The 22,595-nt window shown below is 36.6% G+C and overlaps 4 protein-coding genes across 4 annotated transcripts; 3 read left to right on the top strand and 1 right to left on the bottom strand.

The window, feature by feature from the left end:
* LOC104713535 lies at positions 581–2,750 on the top strand. The gene is made up of 4 exons (XM_010430684.2): positions 581–907; positions 1,318–1,961; positions 2,236–2,380; positions 2,507–2,750. Exons 2-4 carry the CDS (start codon positions 1,442–1,444, stop codon positions 2,562–2,564), a joined length of 723 nt encoding a protein of 240 aa, XP_010428986.1. The 5' UTR covers positions 581–907; positions 1,318–1,441; the 3' UTR covers positions 2,565–2,750.
* Positions 6,638–8,888, top strand: LOC104713526 (probable glycerol-3-phosphate acyltransferase 3). Its single transcript, XM_010430672.1, has 2 exons — positions 6,638–7,359; positions 7,849–8,888. The coding sequence occupies exons 1-2, from the start codon at positions 6,679–6,681 to the stop codon at positions 8,728–8,730; spliced, it is 1,563 nt and encodes a 520-aa protein (XP_010428974.1). The 5' UTR covers positions 6,638–6,678; the 3' UTR covers positions 8,731–8,888.
* LOC104713507 (nifU-like protein 1, chloroplastic) lies at positions 9,891–11,495 on the top strand. The gene is made up of 3 exons (XM_010430650.2): positions 9,891–10,321; positions 10,833–10,969; positions 11,050–11,495. The coding sequence occupies exons 1-3, from the start codon at positions 9,946–9,948 to the stop codon at positions 11,236–11,238; spliced, it is 702 nt and encodes a 233-aa protein (XP_010428952.1). The 5' UTR covers positions 9,891–9,945; the 3' UTR covers positions 11,239–11,495.
* On the bottom strand, positions 11,172–12,405 carry LOC104713516. Its single transcript, XM_010430661.2, has 5 exons — positions 12,089–12,405; positions 11,905–12,023; positions 11,625–11,813; positions 11,487–11,538; positions 11,172–11,409 (listed from the first exon to the last, which is right to left on the bottom strand). The coding sequence occupies exons 1-5, from the start codon at positions 12,365–12,367 to the stop codon at positions 11,293–11,295; spliced, it is 756 nt and encodes a 251-aa protein (XP_010428963.1). The 5' UTR covers positions 12,368–12,405; the 3' UTR covers positions 11,172–11,292.

The following is a 22,595-nucleotide window of genomic DNA, read 5'->3' as shown; positions in this document are numbered from 1 at the left end:
AAATTAATATGGTGTGACAAGATTAGTTTCATTGCTTCAATTACGATATAAACCCGTAAAACAATTTTCATAGAAAAAAAATTAACAATAAAAAAAAAGATTGTTTTGGTGTTTGCTGTTTGGATAATAGCTAAAGTGGCTTTTGTAGTAAAATTTGTTTTCCACCACCAATTACACTTTTTATATGTTCTAAGAAAAAGCCATAAATTTAATTAAGAATTTAAAATAAAAACAAAAATTTAGAATGACTTACACTTATTTGAAAGATATATAAAAATCACTTGATTTCTTCTTTTGGGTAAATGAAAAATAAAAAACATAAAACATTATATGACTTCTAGAAGTTAATCATTGATACCAACTAACTAACTAACCAAGGTTAGAAAAATGAAAGAAGCTTATCCATATTTAGTGGTTTATTTACTTTCTAAAAAAACAATTTATTGGTATAATAAGTGTGTATTTGTTTCCTAATTTTTTTTGTTTTTCTTTCTATGTTTTGATTTGCTAATTATAAAATTATTCTATATTGAAAAAGAAAGAAAACAAAATATAAAAAAGAAGACCCCCCTAAAGTCCGTAGATGCTGAACAAAGCTGGCACGTCTTCAGAAGTTTTTCTCAATTTTCAATTTGTTCGGCGACATTACAATCCAAAAGACATTCTTGTGTGTTGTGTTTTGTTGTGTCTTTTTTTTTTTTTTTTTTTTTCAAAAAACGGATTTAATCGAGATACAAAAGAAAAAAGAAATCAAAAAAATCTGACCCCTTTTATGAACCCTAATTTTGGGTTGGTCACTCTCTCTCTTTCCTTTCCCAAAATTGGATTCAAAGTTGTTCCTTTTTGTCTTCCTCGTATCTCGCAGCATCAAGGGCTTCCGACATTCCCAGCTATTATGCTTGATTCCGTGAGTTTCTTCTGGGTTTGTAATTTTTCTGTTTTCTTCTTTAGCTTCGTTTTAAAGTTGAAATCTTTGATAAAGGTTTCTCTTTTTAGATTCTGGGTTTCACAAATGGGTTCATTTGTCTTCCATTCGTTCTTCGAAACGGAGAAATTTAATAATAAGCTTCAAGTTTCCAAAAAGTTTCAAACTTTTTCTTTCTCGTTTGGTTTGTTCTTAGAAATTAGAGGATTTACTAAATATGATTTAACGGTTTCACTGGTTTGTTTGGTGGATTCCAGCGCTTACGTGATTCTGTGATGTTAGGGTTTTAGCTAAACCATATTAGACATTTGTTGGTATCAGATTTTGTTCATGCTTCTTTGCAGTTTCGTGGATGAATTTGTTATGCTAATCCCATTTGCTTGATATGTTAGGAGGACGAAAGGAGTTAATTAAAAGAGCAAGTCTTTGGAGTTGAGGAAGCCTCTATATAGGATTATTTGAGTTTCAGGGGATAGATAAGGATTTTGATCAGCTTTTGTTTTGTGTTTGTGGGGGATGGATCAAATTGTTTCAGGAGAAGAAGATCTTGATGTAGACATTGAAAACGGTAGATTCAATGAGACACAAGATATCACTACGAATCTTGTTTCAGCAGCACAAGGGGATTCAGAGAACGTTTTGAATCATGATGTTTGGAGTGGGCGTTTGAGTTTTGATGGGTCTGAAAAGAGTGCTGCTGATGATGATGATATGGCAGACCCTTTGATGGGAGATGGAAAGAGGAGAGAACGAAGCAGTCAAAGTTTAGATCTTTCGGATATAAAGTTTGATAATGTTAAGTATAAGAAGACTAGAAAACCTTCAAAGCCGCCGAGGCCTCCGAAAGGCCCGTTGCTGAGTGCTAATGACCAGAAGTTGATGAGGGAAATCACGGAGCTTGCTATGAGGAAACGTGCTCGTATTGAACGGATGAAAACACTGAGAAGATTGAAAGCAGCAAAGTCCTCCTCTCCCTGCAGTAGCATTTTCGCCATGATAGTGACTGTTATATTCTTCGTCTTCTTAATCTTTCAAGGTATACATCATTTGAAGTTTCTTTGATTAAGTTTGTTTCTTTAGCTGAGAACCCAAAATTGTTATATCTGTTTGGTTTCACATAGTTGCTATTGCATTTACATGTTTCTGCCTATAAAAGAACCCACAAACTCTTCATCTTTGTGTAAAGTTGGTTCTTTAGCAATCACATACATATCATCATTTTGTTTTAGCAAGGAGATCTTTGGTCAAATTTGTGCTAAAGCTCTTGTTGTTTCATAAAAACACCCTGAATTTGTCTTTCTCTTTCGCAGGGTTCTTTACTAGCAATGCAAGTTTGAATTCAGATAATTCACCTGCACCAAATAATTCAGCCAATAACCGTATGGTCTCTGTTCAGTTCTACAATGAGTTTGCTCCTCGTGAGAGAATCGATCCTAGCCCAAATACTTCTTTCAGGTGGGATCCCTCAACTTTTTTTCTTTATCACTCTGAACGGATCAGAGACAATTGTTTCTGTACAGATTTAACTAAGAATCCGAGCAATCTCTTCTTCTTACTGATGGTATTGTGTGTAAATCTCAGGTATAAGAGGGTCTCAGGTGCAGACAATGAAGAAAACACAAGAGAAGTTACTAGATGAGTCTCTCTTCAGATTCATGTAATGTAACCCAAAAAAAAACACTAGATATGTGTTTTGTTTGTTTGTAAATTCTTGACATATCTCTATTTTGTTCCTTTGCTCTGTTCTTGTGGTATTTCACATGTTTTGTCTCTGTACTTCTCTTTCCTGTATATATTCTTATGAATGATTCTGCTCATGTTTTCATCCTTAGCTTCTCTGAGGTTAGGTTTGTACTTTGTACAGCGAATGAGTCTTATGACCTAAACAATGAAGCTGATGGTGATTATCTGAAGAAACTGATACAAAAGAGATTATGATGATTAGTGATTTGATAGTGATTATAGTTTTCTTACTTTATAAATGTCTGTTTCATAGAAAGGATATAAAGAAAAGAAAATGATAGTTGATAAATACGTTTCTCGTTAGGGAAAAGAATTCTATGTACACTTTCCTGTTTGAAAATTTTTGTTTTTTCAATTGATGAAAAAGACTAAATATCTCCTGATAAAATTTCTCACAACAATCATTTATAAGTCTTGATAGATACTGAAAAAGACAGCATTACCCAATTACACGCTACAACGTTTTAACGGCTTTCACACATAACAAAACCGACACTATTTATAAATACTTCGCATTCATTTTTTTTCTTTCTTTTGAACAGCTACCAACCATAACAACAACCAAAAATATATATATGAATTGTTTGAATCGGAGAAGGAAAAAAAATCATCACTAAACATAACCTTTTTAGTATCTCTGTTTTTTTTTTGTAAGCAAATAAACATCTCTGATTTTATTCAGTTCATTGCGTTTCTGTTTGTTTTTTTTTCTTTCTTAGAATGTTTATTTAGTTTTGTTTCTATTTTGATTTTTAGAATGTTTGATCGCCATCATGGACCCATGACAAGTTGCAAACCAATAATGGATTGTGAGAAACTTTGTATTGGTATGTTTAATGGAAAAGTCTTTTTTAGTTTGGTTTTGCTAATAAGCTTTATCGGTTTAAACAAATTAAAATCTTATAAACCAAAACAAATTTTGTTTCCGAGTCGGTTCAGTTCAAAATCGATGACAACGGTTGAGTCGCATTGAATACTTTTTGTATACGTATCTCTTTGTTTTGGACCAAGTATACGTTAATACGTATCTCTTAAATTATAAAAAGATAGCACGTCACGTCTGTCCTTTTCAATTCATCTATTATTGTTGTTCTTCTTCTTTTACTTGTTGGCAACAGAAAAAAAAAACGAAAACTTAGTTGTTCTATTTCGGAGGCTTTTGGTACTACTGGATAATTAATGACTATAGACATATGAATTAGAATGCAAGTTGATTATACTACACACCCATGTTGTGTGTTGTAAAGTTTTTCATTTCCCAAAACCTTTTTTTTTAATCTTTTATTATACTATAAGAGAATTTCATATTTTTTTGTGTCAAGGGTACAAACCTTAATTATACATGAAAAAGGGAAATGTACGTACCTTGCATGTTACGTCCACTTTACGCGGATCATGCATTAAAATTAACTCGTCTAAGCTTAATTTAAGCCCTTCATCTTCAACTTCAAGCTTTCTCATGCTTCTAAGAGTCAACTCTTTCTCCAATTCCTTTTATTTTATTTTTCCCATTTATACTACAAGAAAGCATCATTAAAAAGAAAAGAAAAAAATCATCATGAATGACTAAGAAACTTATGATAGAAAATATTTCCTACCATGCATTTTTCGACGAAATTTTGAATTAGTAGAAAATTGGTATATGATTAAGGGTTTGTTTATTTGTTTATTTCTTGAAGTTGAGGGTTTCTTCTTCTTCTAAATGATTTTTCTGTTTGGGGTTTGACGATCAAACAACTTGTATATTGATTCACATGACGGGTTACAAACTGTGTCTGTGTGTTTAGATATATGTGTTTACGACAATGACACTTAAATGTATTTTTTCCTACTAAATTTCTAAGTTTGGATACTACTAAATTCTTAGCGTGTGAACATAAGTTAATTTGATCTCATTAGAAGATAAGATTGTATTTGAATTTTAGTGTGAACAGAAGTCTTGATGTGTGATATCCAATAATCCAAATATGACCAAATCTAGATAATAGCTTGTGTATACATAGATTTGAGCCTAAGCTAACGAAAAATACATGATATTCAAATGCAATGCGGTATTTTCTCTGTCTCTCTCTCTAAGTTGTCGTTCTAGCTTGTGTTTTGTGAATCGATCTATTAAATCTACAACTCTGTCTAAGTTATCGTTTTTATTACAAGTATGTTCGTCAACTCATGAACAGGACATTCATGAGTCATGGACTCAGCAAAATACCTTTTTAAAATTATATAAGAAACTTTGATTCGAGTCTTTTTCAAGAAAAATAAACTTTGATTCTAGTCTTTCACAAGCCATGCTGAGTAAAGAGGGATGTATTGATCCATATATCTTAAAATCAATGGTTTTTTTTTGTTTCTTCCCTATCTAGCTATACCTCGTTTAATGTTTTAATGATTTCTATGGTAGGAGCGTAAAAATATATTCAAAAGAAAAAAGAAACAGATAGTTTGTAAAATTGCATACTCAAAGATTGCCGAGAGTAACAAGAAGAAGAGAAAGCAAGATACAAAAATATATATCCGTTCCGTTTCAAATTAAATTTGGAAACTTCCATCTCTTTCTTAATAAAGTACAGTGACGTACACCGTAATGTCTTCGAGAGTTGTAGTATTAATGTAGAAATACTTAAACCGACAGTTAAATTTATGTATCTCGAAAAACCAAAGAATGATACGAATATTTTACCATTTGACCAAAGTTAAAAAATTAATAGAATAAACTTTTAAGCTAGAAAGAGATCCTCATCCCACGCCCACGCAAACACCACACAGTTTGTAAACGTGGCCGGCGACTCATTAGCATTCAATGCGTTTTTGAACTGTCTTTATTGATATCATCCCCACATTTTCCTACATTTTCAACTTTTACCCATCAATTCGTATTATGCAATTATTGGGGAAGAGGTTGCGCTCAAAAGACCATCCTATTGTTCTTTATAACCAAGATTGGAAATGTATATGTATATGACTTCATGTTGGTTATCCTTTAACTTGGAATTAGTTGTAGGTTGTGCAATATTAATTGGATCTTAACCTTTATGGACTACATTCATTTCATTTAATTAACGAATTATCTTTGGGCCAACAATTGATTTTCTCAATATCTGTGCTTAATATTTGTAGGACAGTTTTTCTGTTTTCTTGTTTGGTGTCAAGATAATATAATTTGGATGTAAGTGGACCCTTTAATTTCCCTTCTCGAATACAACCGATCAATGAACGATAGTTACGAATACGAAAATTCAATTTTGCTCTAACACAACTACCTACCTATTAATGATTTAAATATCTTCATACTTAAGTCGTATGATTTCTCTATCATTACTCATAGTTACTAACAATTACGTTCTTGTCATATAAACAACAACAAAGAGAAGTTCTTATTGACTTTCTAAGCATTTAATGAAACATTCCGACTTGGAGATATAATAGTAACCAATTCGAAATAAAAATAAGAGATAACCATTCCAAGAGAATAATACGCAATATTAAACGGATCTCTCCATCACATATATTTTATTGTTTGGTATATATATAACTGTAAAAGTTGACGTATCCGTTTCGCTCAGTTAAAAAATAATGATAACATTTGAATACAAATAAGTGGAACAAGACTTGTAGTCACGTACTATGTAAGTTATCTCCGATTTATATACACTAGCTAGCTTTGACTAATGTTATTTTATTCAAACCAAAATAATTATACTTATAAATTATAATTAAAAATTAAACAAAAGCTTTGACTCATACTCTTGGTAACAAAAGTTTTGGTCTACTCAGACACGCGTATATACTTTTCAAATATACTATTCACATGTTCACTTGGTAATCTCATTTAATGTATAATCATGCAAGCTGTACGTTAACCATCAATGGCAATTTCTTGTAAATCTGCAACACGTTTATGGGTAATTTTGTCATGGTCTTGCTATATAAACACCCCCTCAATTGCTCTCCAACATGCAGTGCCTAATACCAAACAAAACAAAAAGCTTTGCTTTCTGTAAAAAACAAATATGTCCGCTAAGATTCCAATATTCCAGTCTCTTGTCTTTCTCTTCTACCGGTTCATCCTCCGAAGATACCGGAACCCGAAACCAAAATACCAAAATGGCCCTTCTTCTCTCCTTCAATCCGACCTATCACGCCACACACTGATCTTCAACGTAGAAGGAGCTCTTCTCAAGTCCAACTCCCTCTTCCCTTACTTCATGCTCGTGGCATTCGAGGCCGGAAGTGTAGTAAGGTCATTTATCCTTTTCATTCTCTATCCATTTATAAGCTTGATGAGCCACGAGATGGGTGTCAAAGTGATGGTAATGGTGAGCTTCTTCGGCATCAAAAAAGAAGGTTTTAGAGCGGGGAGAGCGGTTTTGCCTAAACACTTTCTAGAAGATGTTGGGCTCGAGATGTTCGAAGTGTTGAAGAGAGGAGGGAAGAGAATCGGAGTGAGTGATGATCTTCCTCAAGTTATGATCGAAGGGTTCTTGAGAGATTACTTGGAGATTGATGTTGTGGTCGGGAGAGAAATGAAAGTCGTTGGAGGATATTACTTAGGGATCATGGAGGATAAGACCAAACATGATCTTGTCTTTGATGAGTTGGTTCGTAAAGAGAGATTAAGCACCGGTCGTGTTATTGGGATCACATCCTTCAATACCTCTCTTCATCGGTATCTATTCTCTCAGTTTTGCCAGGTCAGTCTCTATATTATTTTTAAAAAATTTGCGTTTACGTTCACGGTTTTAAAACTATATAGTAGTTGATATAAAAGAATATTTTTGATAATACCAAACGAGAATGTTTTAACTACTAAAAATTGAAGCTGCCAAAAATATAGATATTGATATTATTAATATCTAGATCATGATCTATAAATAGTAAAAGCGACAAAGAATTAAATAGGTATGTATATTGCCGATTGGTAGTGACGGTGAGTCACAACCTTGCCAGATTGCGAAAATGAAATAATTTATAACAATATGAAAAAGGCAAACAAATTAAAAGAGAAATAACGAATCGATATCGACGATATAACCTGTGTGCATAGTTATTAGTCATGACAGTGAATATATATCTTGTAGATTTGGATTCCAATACTAGTAACTGAGTTTTGGTTAGGTATTTTCATTCATTGTGTTTCACGTTGAACTTAACTGAATCTCTTGTCTTTTTCTCGATAACAGGAAATTTATTTCGTGAAAAGATCCGACAAGAGAAGCTGGCAAACCCTACCACGAAGCCAATACCCCAAACCATTGATATTCCACGACGGTAGGCTCGCGATCAAACCAACACTAATGAACACACTGGTCTTGTTCATGTGGGGTCCGTTCGCAGCCGTAGCAGCAGCAGCCAGGCTCTTCATCTCTCTTTGCATCCCTTACTCTTTCTCAATCCCGATCCTCTGCTTTTCCGGTTGCAGACTAACCGTCGCTAACGACTACATTTCATCTCAAAAACCGAACTCAAGTCAAGGCAAAGGTCGTCTCTTTGTGTGTAACCATAGGACTTTATTGGACCCTCTCTACGTTGCATTCGCGCTTAAGGAGAAAAACATCAAAACCGTAACGTATAGCTTGAGTAGAGTATCCGAGATTTTGGCACCGATCAAGACCGTTAGACTGAACCGTGATCGGGTGAGCGACGGTCAAGCGATGGAGACATTGTTGACGGAAGGAGATCTCGTGGTTTGTCCTGAAGGAACCACTTGTAGAGAACCTTACATGCTTAGGTTTAGTCCTTTGTTCACCGAGGTTAGTGACGTCATCGTTCCCGTGGCTGTGACGGTACACGTAACCTTCTTCTATGGTACAACGGCAAGTGGCCTTAAGGCCTTCGACCCGCTTTTCTTCCTCATGGATCCTTATCCTAGCTACAACGTCGAGTTTCTCGACCCTGTCTCTAGTGCCACGTGTCAAGATTCTGATGGGAAGTCGAAGTTTGAGGTGGCCAATCATGTTCAGAGTGAGATTGGGAAGGCGTTGGATTACGAGTGCACCAAACTCACTAGAAAGGACAAGTATTTGATCTTGGCCGGTAATAATGGAGTAGTTAAGAAAAACTAAATTTGTTTTAGGATTTGAGTGAGTGAGTTTCGGTGTAAAAAGTAAACCAAATCGATTATTTAATTTGTTTATATTAATAATGTCTACGTACATGCAGCTACATATCTTGTTCTTTTCGTTTTGTTTTTTTTTGGTAATGTAAACAAATCTTTATGTTTTATATCATATCCAAAATCTTTGTCAGACAATTTTGCCTTTGCCGTTCTAGTGCATATATAATTAAGAGAAACAATAATGTCCTAAAAAAATACTATTACAAATGATTCAGAAATCATCTTACACACTATTATTTCGGACAAGTTGAAAGCTGTTATTAAATTTTGTTATGTTTTGGTTGGCACATGCATCATAAATGTTTTAACGGTCGTCTAGGCCAAATAATGTAACCAAAGTTATTGTAAATCATGTATATGGCCTTTCACATATAATGGCTGGTTGGTTTATAAATGTACCTAGCAATAGTTTCATATTTATTATTCTTTGTCATGATGAAAGTTTATTTAAGCTAATCTAATCTAATTACCTTATATTATTAATACGGAATATTCGTACTGGATCAAATAGTTTCTCTATACATCAAAACGTAAAGTTATTCGCTTTACATTTACTATAGGTTCTAGCTAGGCAGTCTAAAAACCATGTGAGCATGTGAAGTGAACAAGAGAAACCAAAAAATAAAAACTTAAGTCAATCGAAACTTGTATTATAAAAACCTAACTTATATAGCCTTTTTAAAGTCAATTACACTCTTTATAGCTACGCGGTCTAATAATTATCCTCAGAGGAGAAGAAACAAATTTTGTACAGCAGAAATCATTTGTGTTAGTCCCCATATGGAAGAATCTGATAAGATATGTCTGTGTGGGTGGGTGGTGTGGTGGCAGTCACTGTGGCATTTTTATAGCAACTGTGTTGGAAATTGGGAAATCTTCTTATGCGATTGGTCCAAACGTATAGACACAAAGTCAAACTAACACTAATAGACAGTCGACACGTGTCTTCCCTCGTTTAAATGGACTGGGTCGTAATTTATGTCGATCGGCCCATTTCTTGGGTCCACCGTATTCATTTTCAGATATGGTCCTTTAATTAAAGATCTCCTTAAACTAAAGGACCATTTCGAAATTTATCGATTCTTCTCCGTTCCGTCGTGTTACTGATTTTTTTTTTTTGGTTGTTGTTAAAGTTTAGAGAGATCAAAATATCTGAAGGACGATGGCTTCTCTGGCGACTTCAATAAAAAGCGGAAGCTTCAAAATTCTGGTTTCATCATCTTCGTCGAGAATTGGGTTTCCTGTAATCTCCGATCAAAACTCGAGAGTCGTCTTCTTTGCTAATAACAGGCACAGATCGATCTCTAGAACGGCGTTTTTGCGGCGATTTGCGATAAGTGGTTCGAGCCAAGGAGAAAAGATATCGCCTTTAGCATCTGGTGTATCTTCGCCAGGTTTGTATTCAGCTCAGACTTTTGAATTGACGCCTCAGAACGTTGATTTGGTGCTCGAGGATGTTAGGCCGTTCTTGATCTCCGATGGTGGTAACGTCGACGTTGTCTCCGTTGAAGATGGTGTTGTTTCTCTCAAACTCCAAGGTTTGTTTTTTTGTTTATGATTTTTGGATTTCAATTACAAAAAGTTCAAATTTTGGAGTTAGGTTTGTGCTGAAGATTGAAACTTTTTTCGAGTTTGAGTTGTTGGAATCTGTCACTATAGTACTCTGGAGTTGAGCTTGGATTAGTGAATTACAAATTTGGTAGGATTAGTGAATCTTTTGTAGAGAAAGGTAATAATCAGCAAAGAAGGACTCAGTTATGTAGCGTCTACTTTCATATTACAGATGTGTCTGTTTCCAACATGACTGAGCCATAGCCTTTTTTGGATTCTTGGTTTGATATAGTAGCACTCAAAATTACCAGCTGTCATGTGAATGTAGTGACAGTATTGATAATCAATTATGACAAAAGTTGGTATCCTTTTTACATTTGTACATGTTTGTTTCGTAGTTTAGGTTGAAATTTCTAGTTTTTCTTTGTCCTTGTAGTGTTCAATCACATGTTATGTAATTGAGCTACTGTTGATTGTGGAATTGTGTCGTATGTTTAGGAGCATGTACGAGTTGTCCAAGTTCTTCAACAACCATGACAATGGGAATAGAGAGAGTACTCAAGGAAAAGTTTGGGGATGCTTTGAAAGATATCCGCCAAGTTTTTGATGAAGAAGTAAAGCAGATAACCGTTGAGGTGAGTGAGGCTCCTTTTAAGAACTTAGCCAACGTTGATATCTTCTTCTGTGTCTGCCTTTGACTGGTTTTGTGTTGCAGGCAGTGAATGCTCATCTTGATATACTGAGGCCAGCGATCAAGAACTATGGCGGAAGTGTTGAAGTTTTATCAGTTGAAGGCGAGGACTGCGTTGTAAAATATGTTGGACCGGAGTCGATTGGAATGGGAATACGAGCAGCGATTAAAGAAAAGTTCAAGGACATAACTAATGTAACCTTTACAAGCTAGAAAGCATGAAGAATGCCACTATATATATATGTAAAGACACCACTGCTCTTTGTTTTAGCTAATGTCCACATCAGTAGTTTTCGTCTCCAGAACTGTTCTGAGCCATCTTGCCAGGTTGATCAAGAAAGGTGTGTAGACAAAGTAGCAAGTTGTTGTCCAAGTAACCAATCCCTTCACCAGAAAACAAAACAAAACAGAGTATTCATGTATGTTTTTCTTTAAAGATGTCTGTATAAACACTTTTTTACCTGGCCAAAGATCTCTATGTTTGCTTCTGGATAATACCACAGATGGAAGTATCTGTTTTTATGCAGGTTATGTCAATCTGTTAGACTTAATTCTGTTAAAAAAACAGAGTGATGGTTTGAATCGCGCGGTTTACTTACTGCATGATGGGGATTTCGGCTAAGGGACATGCGATACCAAGGAGAGTGGCAATGGTGAAGCCAATCCAAGTTCTATCCAAAGAGAACCAAAGAAATTCTGCTAGGGCAAATAGAATGTAAGCTTCTATGTTGTCTGAAACTCCAGCTTTATACATCTCAGCACTTAACTCTAAGAACAGCACCAGTGCTCTGTTTCATTCACCAAAACCATATAGAATTTCACTTCCACTGTCCTCATATACACAACTACGATACAACAACAAGAGTACTACATACTTACAAGAGGGAAATTACGGTTTTGTCTAGATTGCCACGTGGAGGTTTTGTAGAGGTTGTCTCATCCAGTAGGAGTTGTAGTAAGCCTACTGTGCAGTAAAATAAGCCAAGCAAGAACGGTACCTGAAAAAAACATTACATGATCGAAAACATTCAAGAATTTTCAAGTTGTGGGGTTTTGACCTTACCCAGATGTTTGTATGAAGAGGACCGATTTGGAAAGCTCCGTTTTGGTAAACCACGAGATCGACACGTGAATGGAGACCATCGAGAAGAGGACCCAAGACGAAGCCTGACCCAAAAAGCGAGAGACTTACTGGGACGATCCAAGATTTTCCGGTATCGGTTCTGCTCTGTCTCCTCTGGCTGAAGCAGAGGATTTTTCGAACCGGTGACCGGTTTAGCCCGTTGCGTTTTAGTGGTCTGATGAGAGTAGTTGAAGGAGAAGATATCGCTAAGACAGACATCTTCCAATCTCATCCATACAAAAAAAACAAATTGAAGGACTTGTTTGAAGAAAGGGTATAAAAATCAAACGGAATTGAACTGACTCTAACCGAAATGAAATTACTCAAACCGAAACATAACCAAAACTAAACCGAAATTATAGTAAATTTGATAACTTCATAGTAAAAAACTAAAAAGAATCATACAAGTTACACAACATACTGCTAAAAAAGAATAATCTCATGATCAGTATCAGTAATAGCAGTTTTTTTGTCTTCGATAAAATGTTGAATCAGTTCTATGTGAGCCTTCTCCATGCGGAGAACTGATTGAGCTTTAACAAAATAAACCAAACTCCAAAGAAATTTGGGGTCACCGTTGATGTGCTTTTTGCAAAACAAATATTGTTATTGGAGTTTGGTTTATTTTGTTAAAGCTCAATTTTCCAAATAACAAGATCGTGTACACAAGGGTATAACAAAATATCTCTCCCTTGTGACCTAACTCCAATAATTAGTTTATTTTGTTATACCTTCTTTCTCTGTACAGGAGCCATTCTTGATATAGCTTGTCTCAGAGCCAAATTCCAATAACAAGATCGTGTACACAAGGGTCTTTGGTCTTTGACAAGATTTAGGTGTTTAATCTTTATAATCGGTTGGATTGGACCAAGCTATCTGCATGACTCTCTTAATTAAGCCAAAGCTCAATTTTCAAATGTTTGTGCGGTTATTTTGTTTTCAACTCGATTGGATTGTCAAAAAAAAATATGCATCTGTAAAGTGTTAAACATTGCTCTATTAAGTTTTTGTCTTCATTGCCACTGCAAAGAAACAAAACGACAGCGTTTCAGATGAAAGTTAACAACATTCACAGCAAAACGTACGACGCAAGTCCCATCAAAGGCAGTAAAAAAAAAAAAAAAACAGATATACACTATTATATAATTATATAATTTTTGTAACGGGTAACTGTAACGGTAACTTTTTAAATTTCCATTGTTTTATATTTGTTTGAGTTGTTTTTGTTGTAAAACACTTAGTGGACTCCATCGATCGGTCCGTGTACTGTCCGTGTTATGTGGCTCGCCCACAAAGGCTCATCGGTCTATTGTCTTAGTTTATTGTCGGTTTAATACAAACACTATATATATGTAACTTCATTCGATTGTTTATGAATAAGAACAAGAGATTTCATTCCCTAAACTCTCTAATTTACAACACGTTATCAGCACGATAGTTTTTATATCCAGCTGAGAAAAACCCTTACCCTAAAACCCTAAAAGCCGCCGCCTCCTTCCTTGTTCGAAATCCCTATCGGCGATCGGTGTTGCTCGAGTTCGTGGTTGGTTCCTGATCGGGGTTAGTTCTGTTCGGGTTCTGTTCGAGACTTACTCGGTTCCAGCCTGTGTTCGTGATCAAGTTTCATCCGAGACTAGTTTGAGGTTCGCGATTCTTAGACGTGAGCGGTACAAGGAGCAGTCCGAGATCCGTTCGTGATCGAGAGAGAGGAACGACCGAGGTCTTTAGCTCCCGGTTCATATCCAGTCAGACTCCTAATTGGTGAAGGTAAATAAGATCTAAAACTCTCTTAAAACCTATGAATCGAACCTATGACATAAACTTAATGGAACCCTAAAACTACAAAGTATACAATCAACAAACTAGATTATGCTAAAACCCTATGATTTTAAAACTTAAAATCGGATGTCTTGTTGCTTAGGGTTGCATAGATTGATTGTTAATTGAACCTCTTGATTATAATTAAAATTCGGTTTTGTTGATTGCTATTGCTTGACTGTTTCATATGTTGCATAGATTCGAACCTTGCATAGACAATAAACTAGAACCTTGCATAGATAATAAACATAGATTTTCTGTAAAACTTTCGGCCATATGAAACATAAAACTCGAGCATAAGCTTGTTCTAGGATTGTCAAGATTATTAGGATAACTTCCAATTCAACATAATTATCCTAAAATTTAAGAAACATTAGCTTTATTGTTCTAGGATTGAATCCGATTAATATTAAAACTTTTGTTAAAATTCTATAAATTAAAAGCATGAAATCGGAATTAAAATATGGTTAGGATAAACTCCTAATTAATTGTAGTAATTATCTAAGAGCCTAGAACAAAATTTACTAAAATCCTAGATTGAAAAGGAAAACTTAAGAAAAGGAAATTCTATCTAGAGAAAAGGAAATTGTTGCATGCTAGCTTCTATTTTGTTTTGTTGTCTTGCATGAATAAATTTAAACCACAAAATTTGTAAGAGGCAAGGCATGTTTCGGTCTTAAATACCGCATGGCCTAAGGCATGTTTCGATCTCAAATACCGCATGACATATTGATTGATTGCATGGTTCGATCTCAAATATCGCATGCTAATGGTCGGTTGTATATTTCTGTTTTATGCAGATGGCAAGCCTTAAGAGCCTAGAGTATGGTATTTTGAATGCTTCTGTTAGCAACTACTTGCAATGGGCAATGGACACTAAGATCCTCCTGAAGTCAAAGGACTTGCACGAATGCATCGAAGAGGATAATGACTGTTCTGACAAGCAAAAGTATAAGAACATCCAGCACATACACCATCACCTTGCTGAGAGTCTCAAAAATCAGTACCTCACAATAGAGGATCCTCTTGGCCTTTGGATAGCGCTTAAACGCAGATACGGACACAAAAAGACTGTGCTCCTACCTAAGGCCGAGTTCGATTGGAAAAACCTAAGGATCCAAGATTACAAATCCATGGATGAGTAAAACTCTGAGCTTTTTAGGATTGTCTCACTCCTTAGGTTGTGTGGTACTGAAGTAACAGAGAAGGAACTGCTAGAGAATACATTGTCTACCTTTAGCCCTCATAACATACTCCTTCAGCAACAATACCAGCAAAAAGGTTTTGCTGACTATGGGGAACTTAATGAATGCTTGCTGCTAGCTGAGCAGAACAATGAGCTGTTGCTGATGAATAGTGCTATGAGACCTCCTGGTACAGCCCCATTACCAGAAGCACACAAGGTTAATTTGGGAAAGAAAAATGCTGTAGAGCCTAAAGAGCTTAAGGAGCCTAAGGAGACCAACTATGTCCACAGAGAAAGACACTACGGTCGTGGCCGTGGTGGTCGAGGAGGCCAAGCTAGCCGGTTTGATGTTTACGGCCGTGGAGGCTGTGGCCGTGGTGGTAGGGGCCGTGGGTCCTTTAAGCCACAAACCAAGGCTAAATCGGTTTGTCACCGATGTGGTATGTCTAACCACTAGGCAAAGAACTGCAGAACACCCAAACATCTCATTGATGCATATCAAGAGGTCTTGAAGAAGAATCCAGAAGCCAACTATGTGCATCTCGATGATGAAGGAGACTTCGATCATGAGAACGATGATTCACTAGCCTATGAGACTTCCGATTGCCTTAAGAATGATGATTGAATTTCGTTTTTATTTTTGGTTTAATTTCTATGCTTTTTATGCTTTAATTTCGGTTATGTATTGGATAATTGCTTTAGTTTAAATTCAAGGATTTTATTTTATAATTAATTGCCTTATTAAATCAAAACACAAAAATGTTGTTTTATATAGAAATGGCTGAGGATATGAGTGAACTAATGGTGGACAGTGGATCCAGCCACACTATATTGAAGGATAAAAGATATTTCATAAACCTCATAATGAAAAATGTCAATGTTAGTACAATTGCGGGTATAGCAAATTTGATAGAAGGCTACAGCCAGGCTCACATATTATTGCCTAATGGCACACATATTGAATTAAGTATGCCTTGTACTCACCCAGATCTAAGAGAAGCTTATTGAGATTTAAAGATATAAGATTGAATGGTTATCATACTGAAACCAAGGGTGAAGGAAATAAAAAATTCCTATACATTACAGAAATTGTAAAAGGACATAAGAAGGTCCTAAAGACTATTCCTGCACTAGCCACTGGTTTATACCATTCTAAGATTAACATGATAGAAGCTAACTTGGCAAAGCACAAAATGTTCAATGAACAGTTCACTCTATGGCATGACCGGCTAGGCCACCCGGGTTCAAACATAATGCGTAAATTGATTAAGAGTTCGAATGGGCACAATCTTAAAGAGAGAAAAGTTATCCCTGAACATCTCACTTGTGTAGCATGTGCACAAGGGAAACTTATCATAAGACCATCACCAGTAAAAGTCACTAAAGAGACTTTAAACTTTCTGGAAAGGATACAAGGTGATATATGTGGACCAACACCCACCTTGTGGGACATTTAGATATTTTATGGTTATGATCGATGCATCAACCAGATGGTCACACGTTTGCTTGTTATCCACAAGGAACCTAGCATTTGCTAGGATGTTGGCTCAAATTATATGGCTAAGAGCACACTTTCCAGATTTCCCACTTAAGACTATACGTCTAGAAAATGCTGGTGAATTTACATCCCAAACATTTAATGATTACTGTATGTCCATGGGGGTGAGTGTGGAACATCATGTGGCACATGTCCATACACAAAACGGATTAGCTGAATCCTTCATTAAACAAATACAATTGATAGCTCGGCCATTGCTAATGAGGTTGAAGCTTCCTGTGTCGGCTTGGGGACACGCAGTCTTACATGCAGCAGAACTTATACGCATCAGGCCATCTAGTGAACACAAATATTCACCATCCCAACTATTATCGGGTCAAGAGCCAGACATATCCCATCTCAAAACATTTGGTTATGCCGTTTATGTACATATTGCTCCACCACAGAGAACTAAGATGGGACCTCAAAGGAGGATGGGAATATATGTTAGATATGAGTCTCCCACATTATAAAGTATCTTGAGCCATTGATAGGAGATTTATTTAAGGCTAGATACGCGGACTGTCAATTCGTTGAGTCTGAATTCCCTATGTTAGGTGGTGAGACTAGCAAGCTGGTCAAGGAATTAACATGGAATCAAACATCCTTAAATTGGCAAGATCCTCGAACTCTAGCATGTGATGCAGAGGTTCAAAAGATTATTCATTTACAAAAGCTAGCTAATCAATTGCCAGATTCCTTTGCTGGTCCAAAGAGAGTAACAAAATTGTACATACCAGCTTGCAATGCACCAGTACGAATTGATGTTTAGAAGGAACACAATAATCAAGTTGCTACAGAGTCTAAGGCCCGTTTGAAATGAGGTAGACCATTAGGTTCCAAAGATAAGAACCCTCGGAAATCTAAGAAAGGTGCAAATCAAACCGAGGTTAGGGAAAATGCAGAAAATACAGACATAGCCGCGTAAAAGCCTAAGGAACCGAGTGAGGTTTGGGACGCTGAACCTCAAGGTCCTGAAGGTATTGATAATAATGAGATCTCAATAAACTATATCATGTTTGGAATTCAATGGAACCGAAAAGATGTCGACATTGATGATATATTTGCATACAAGGTAGCACTTGAGATAAATGAGGATCATGAACCACATCTATATTAGAGTGCACTAAAGATTGGCTAAAATGGAAAGAAGCTATTGATGTGGAGTTAAACTCTTTGAAGAAGAGAAGTGTGTTTGGTCCGATCATAAGGGCAACACCTGAAATTAAACCAGTTGGACATAAGTGGGTCTTTGTAAGGAAGAGAAATGAGAATAATGAAATTGTGAGATATAAAGCACGGCTTGTAGCACAAGGATTCTCTCAAAGACCAGGAATAGACTATGAGGAGACATACTCCCCTGTGATGGATGCAACAACATTTAGGTACTTAATAAGTCTGGCTGTAAGAGAAAAACTGGATTTGCGGTTAATGGATGTTGTAACTGCATACTTATATGGTCCACTGGATAATGAAATTTATATGAGATTACCAGAGGGTATTGAGCTCAAAGATAAGAGTGGTTCTCGAGAACAGTATTGCATAAGGCTAGACAAATCGTTTTATGGACTGAAACAGAGTGGTCGAATGTGGTATAACCGATTAAGTGATTATTTAGCTAGAGAAGGCTCTAAGAATGACCCAATCAGTCCATGTATATTCATAAAGAAGTTTGCAAACAAAGGATTTGTGATAATAGCAGTTTATGTGGATGATTTAAACATCCTTGGAACCTCTGGAGAAATTGCCCAAACAGTAGAATATCTCAAGAAAGAAATTGAAATGAAAGACCTAGGCAAGACAAAATTCTGTTTGGGATTGCAGCTTGAGTACAGAAACAATGGGATCCTTGTGCATCAAACGGCATATACAGAAAAGGTACCCAAGAGGTTTAATATGGACCAAGCTCACTCATTGACTAGCCCAATGGTTGTGAGAAGTATTGAAGTGAATAAAGATCTATTTGCTCCTAAGAAGGACAATGAAGAAGTTCTTGGTCCAGAAGTGCCATACCTTAGTGCTATAGGAGCGTTAATGTTCTTGGCTAGCCACACTAGACCAGACATATGTTTTGCTGTGAACCTCCTAGCAAGATATAGTTCTTGTCCGACCATAAGACACTGGAACGGTATTAAACATGTTCTGCGTTACCTACAAGAAACGACAGACTTTGGTTTATTTTATACTAACTATAACAAAGAAGGTTTAGTTGGTTTTGCTGATGCAGGTTATCTATCCAATCCACACAATGGTAAGTCACAAACAGGTTATGTGTTTACACACGGTGGTACTGCGATCTCATGGCATTCTATGAAGCAAACTCTTGTGGCCACATCATCAAATCATGCGGAGATCCTAGCAATCCATGAAGCCAGCCATGAGTGTGTTTGGTTGAGGTCCATGACTCAACATATTCGGACTGATAGTGGCATGATCGATGATAAAGAAGCAACGGTCATATACGAAGATAATACGGCCTGCATCGCACAACTCAAGGAAGGTTACATCAAGGGAGATCGGACGAAGCACATTCTACCAAAGTTCTTCTTCACACATGAACTACAAAAGGCCGGAGAAGTTCAAGTTGTTCAAGTTCAATCCTGCGACAACTCAGCCGATCTCTTCACCAAATCGGTACCGACTACAACATTCAAGAAGCTCTCACACCAGATTGGAATGCGGAGGCTTAAGGACTTAGAGTGATGCTTGGAACAAGGGGAGCAATGCGTGATGTACTCTTTTTCCTTCACCATGGTTTTGTCTCATTGGGTTTTTCTGGTAAGGTTTTAATGAGGCAGCACCCCCAAGTGTATTGCATTGATCCCTTAGCATCGGCACGGACATATCGTCCAAGGGGGAGTGTTGTAAAACACTTAGTGGACTCCATCGACCGGCCCGTGTACTGTCCGTGTTATGTGGCTCGGCCACAAAGGCCCATCGGTCCATTGTCTTAGTCTATTGTCGGTTTAATACAAACACTATATATATGTAACCTCATTCAATTGTTTATGAATAAGAACAAGAGATTTCATTCCCTAAACTCTCTAGTTTACAACAGTTTTTTTATTTTTTGATAACATTAACATTGAAGATGTAACTTTCCTTTTTTATTCAAAAACCCAAAAAAACCTAACCGTACCAACGCCGTCGCCGATCTCTGTCCTTCTTGAGAAAGCTCTGCCTTGCTCTGCTAATAATATCTTTTTGCCAATCTCTTACATCCCCGTCAAGCTCGATCAATGACCATCCGTACCAACGCCATTGTTACTATAGCTCGTGTTTGATCACACGATCAAAGATCTCGCCGCCACCGTGATAAGAGCATGGCCAGCCTAACCCAACCACAAGAACCTGACATAACCGAAGAACAGCTTGTACTAGAGGAAGCATTGACTGTTCTGGCGGGTCCTCTAACAAGATCAAGATCCAAAATGTTCAATCAAGCAATCAATGGACTACTTAGGGAACTGGACAAGAAGCAACAAGACATGGCTCAAACCACATTTATGATGATCACAACTCAAAGTGTTCGGTAAAGAGATAAATGTTATTTATTCACTCTTTTTCCTTTGTCAAGTTTTGTCCCATTGGGTTTTCTTGACTATGTTTTTAATGAGGCCAAAATAACACTTTCAAGCTTCCCTTTATCAGCCCATTTCGTGATCCAAGGCCCATTACTTTGCCTTGACCCATTTTCTATCTCTTTTGTTCAAACTTTGCATTTATTGCTTTTGTGATTTCCAAGACTCTTTGCATGAGCTTGCATGAATGTGGACTTGTGCATGCTCTTGCATGTTTTTCTTCTCTCCCCTCTTCTCCTTTGTCCTCTCCTTCTATATAAACTCTTTGTAGTTCTCATCTGCAAATCATCAAACATTTTAATCAAAAACTTTCTTTTTACTTGTTTGATCTGAGAAGTGTGTAATATCTTCTCAACTTGTTTACTTCTGAGTGTGTCATATCTAAATTGTATTCAAGCCAGCAGTCTAAGAGATTTTCATCTCTCTTGGAAGTATGATTCATTCCCTCTTCAATCCGCTGCATCCACTTTCACCTTCAACCCCGTTCATCTATCAATTCTGTTGCATCGCCGAAGTTCCATCTTTTGTTTATCATCTTTCCGTCCTTTTGAACTTCAAATCCAGAAAAGTGTGTCTTGGGCATAAATTCACAGACGAGGATGAGGATCTATGCCCAAGACACACTTTGCTAGTTTTGAAGCTGGAAAGGACGAAATGATGATGAACAAAGGGTGGAACTTTGGCGATGCAGCAGAATTGATAGATGAACAGGGATGAAAGTGAAGGTGGACGCAGCGGATTGGAAGGGAGAATGAATTGTACTTCCAAGAGAGATGAAAATCTCTTAGACTACTGGCTTGAATACAACTTAGATATGACACACAAGAAGTAAACAAGTTGAGAAAATATTACACACTTCTCGGATCAAACAATTAAAAAGAAAGTTTTTGATTAAAATGTTTGATGGTTTGCAAAAGAAAACTACAAGGAGATTATATAGGAGAGACGGACGAAGGAGAAGAGGATAGAGAAGAAAAACATGCAAGAGCATGCACCAGTCCACACTCATGCAAAAAGTCTTGGAAATTACAAAAGCAATAAATGCAAAGTTTGAACAAAAGAAACAGAAAATGGGTCAAGGCATTGTGATGGACCTTAGACCACAAATTGGGTTGATAAAGAGGGGGCTTGAAAGTGTTACTTATGCCTCATTAAAAACATTGTCAAGAAAAACCATTGGAACAACACTTGACAAGGGAAAAAGAGTGGGTAAGCAAAACTTATCCCTTTACCGAACACCTTGAGTTGTGATCATCATAAAAGTGGTTTGAACCATGTTTTCTTGTTTCTTCTCCAGCTCTCTAAGTAATCCATTGATTTTTTTTTGAACCTCTTGGATCTTGATCTTATTAGAGGACCCGCTGGAATGATCAATGCTTCTCCACTACAAGATGTTCTTCGGCTACAAGCTGCTCCTCAGGTTTCTGTGGTTGGGTTTGTCTGGCCATGATCTCACCATCAATGATGAGATCATAGACAGCCCAATCCAACCACATGAACCACACGAACCAGATGAGCAACTTATAGCCGAGGAGCAGCTTGTATTGGAGGAAGCATTAATCATTCTGGCGGGTCCTCTAACAAGATCAAGATCCAAGAGATTAAATCAAGCAATAAATAGACTACTTATGGAGCTGGACAAGAAGCAAGAAGATATGGCTCAAACCACCTTTATGATTATCACAACTCAAGGTGTTCGGTAAAGGGATAAGTGTTGCTTATGCAATTTTTTTACCTTGTCAAATTTTGTCCCAACAGATTTTTTTAACAATGTTTTTAACGAGTCCTAAGTAACACTTTCAAGCCTTCCTTTATCAGCCCATTTCGTTGTCCAAGGTCTATTACTTTGCCTTAGCCCATTTTCTATCTCTTTTGTTTAAACTTTACATCTATTGCTTTTGTATTTTCTAAGACACATTGCATGAGTTTGGACTTGTGCATGCTCTTGCATGTTATTCCTCTCTCCCCTCTTCTCCTTCGTCCTCCCCTTATATATAAACTCTTTGTAGTTCTCATTTGCAACTAATCAAACATTTTAATCAAGATTTTCTTTTTACTTGTTTGATTTGAGAAGTGTGTAATATATTCTCAATTTGTTTACTTCTGAGTGTGTCATATCTAAGTTGTATATAAGCCAGTAGTCTAAGAGACTTTCACCTCTCTTGGAAGTACAATTTGTTCCCTTTTTCAATCCGCTGCGTCCACCTTCACTTTCATCGCTGTTCATCTATTAATTTTGGTGCATCGTCGAAGTTCCATCTTTGGTTTATCATCATTCGGTACTTTCCAACTTCAAAATTAGAAAAGTGTGTCTTGGGCATAGAT

This window comes from Camelina sativa, chromosome 2 (assembly GCF_000633955.1).
Source record: "Camelina sativa cultivar DH55 chromosome 2, Cs, whole genome shotgun sequence".
Lineage (NCBI taxonomy): Eukaryota > Viridiplantae > Streptophyta > Magnoliopsida > Brassicales > Brassicaceae > Camelina > Camelina sativa.
This window is presented reverse-complemented; position numbering and strand designations above follow the sequence as displayed.

Coding starts and splice junctions, on each gene's coding strand:
- LOC104713535 (XM_010430684.2), top strand. CDS start 1,442: ATGGATCAAATTGTTTCAGGAGAAGAAGATCTTGATGTAGACATTGAA. Junction 1,962..2,235: donor CGTCTTCTTAATCTTTCAAG/GTATACATCATT, acceptor TCTCTTTCGCAG/GGTTCTTTACTAGCAATGCA. Junction 2,381..2,506: donor AGCCCAAATACTTCTTTCAG/GTGGGATCCCTC, acceptor TGTAAATCTCAG/GTATAAGAGGGTCTCAGGTG.
- LOC104713526 (XM_010430672.1), top strand. CDS start 6,679: ATGTCCGCTAAGATTCCAATATTCCAGTCTCTTGTCTTTCTCTTCTAC. Junction 7,360..7,848: donor TATTCTCTCAGTTTTGCCAG/GTCAGTCTCTAT, acceptor TCTCGATAACAG/GAAATTTATTTCGTGAAAAG.
- LOC104713507 (XM_010430650.2), top strand. CDS start 9,946: ATGGCTTCTCTGGCGACTTCAATAAAAAGCGGAAGCTTCAAAATTCTG. Junction 10,322..10,832: donor TGTTTCTCTCAAACTCCAAG/GTTTGTTTTTTT, acceptor TCGTATGTTTAG/GAGCATGTACGAGTTGTCCA. Junction 10,970..11,049: donor TAAAGCAGATAACCGTTGAG/GTGAGTGAGGCT, acceptor TTTGTGTTGCAG/GCAGTGAATGCTCATCTTGA.
- LOC104713516 (XM_010430661.2), bottom strand. CDS start 12,367: ATGTCTGTCTTAGCGATATCTTCTCCTTCAACTACTCTCATCAGACCA. Junction 12,024..12,088: donor CTCTTCATACAAACATCTGG/GTAAGGTCAAAA, acceptor TGTTTTTTTCAG/GTACCGTTCTTGCTTGGCTT. Junction 11,410..11,486: donor ACATAGAGATCTTTGGCCAG/GTAAAAAAGTGT, acceptor TTTCTGGTGAAG/GGATTGGTTACTTGGACAAC.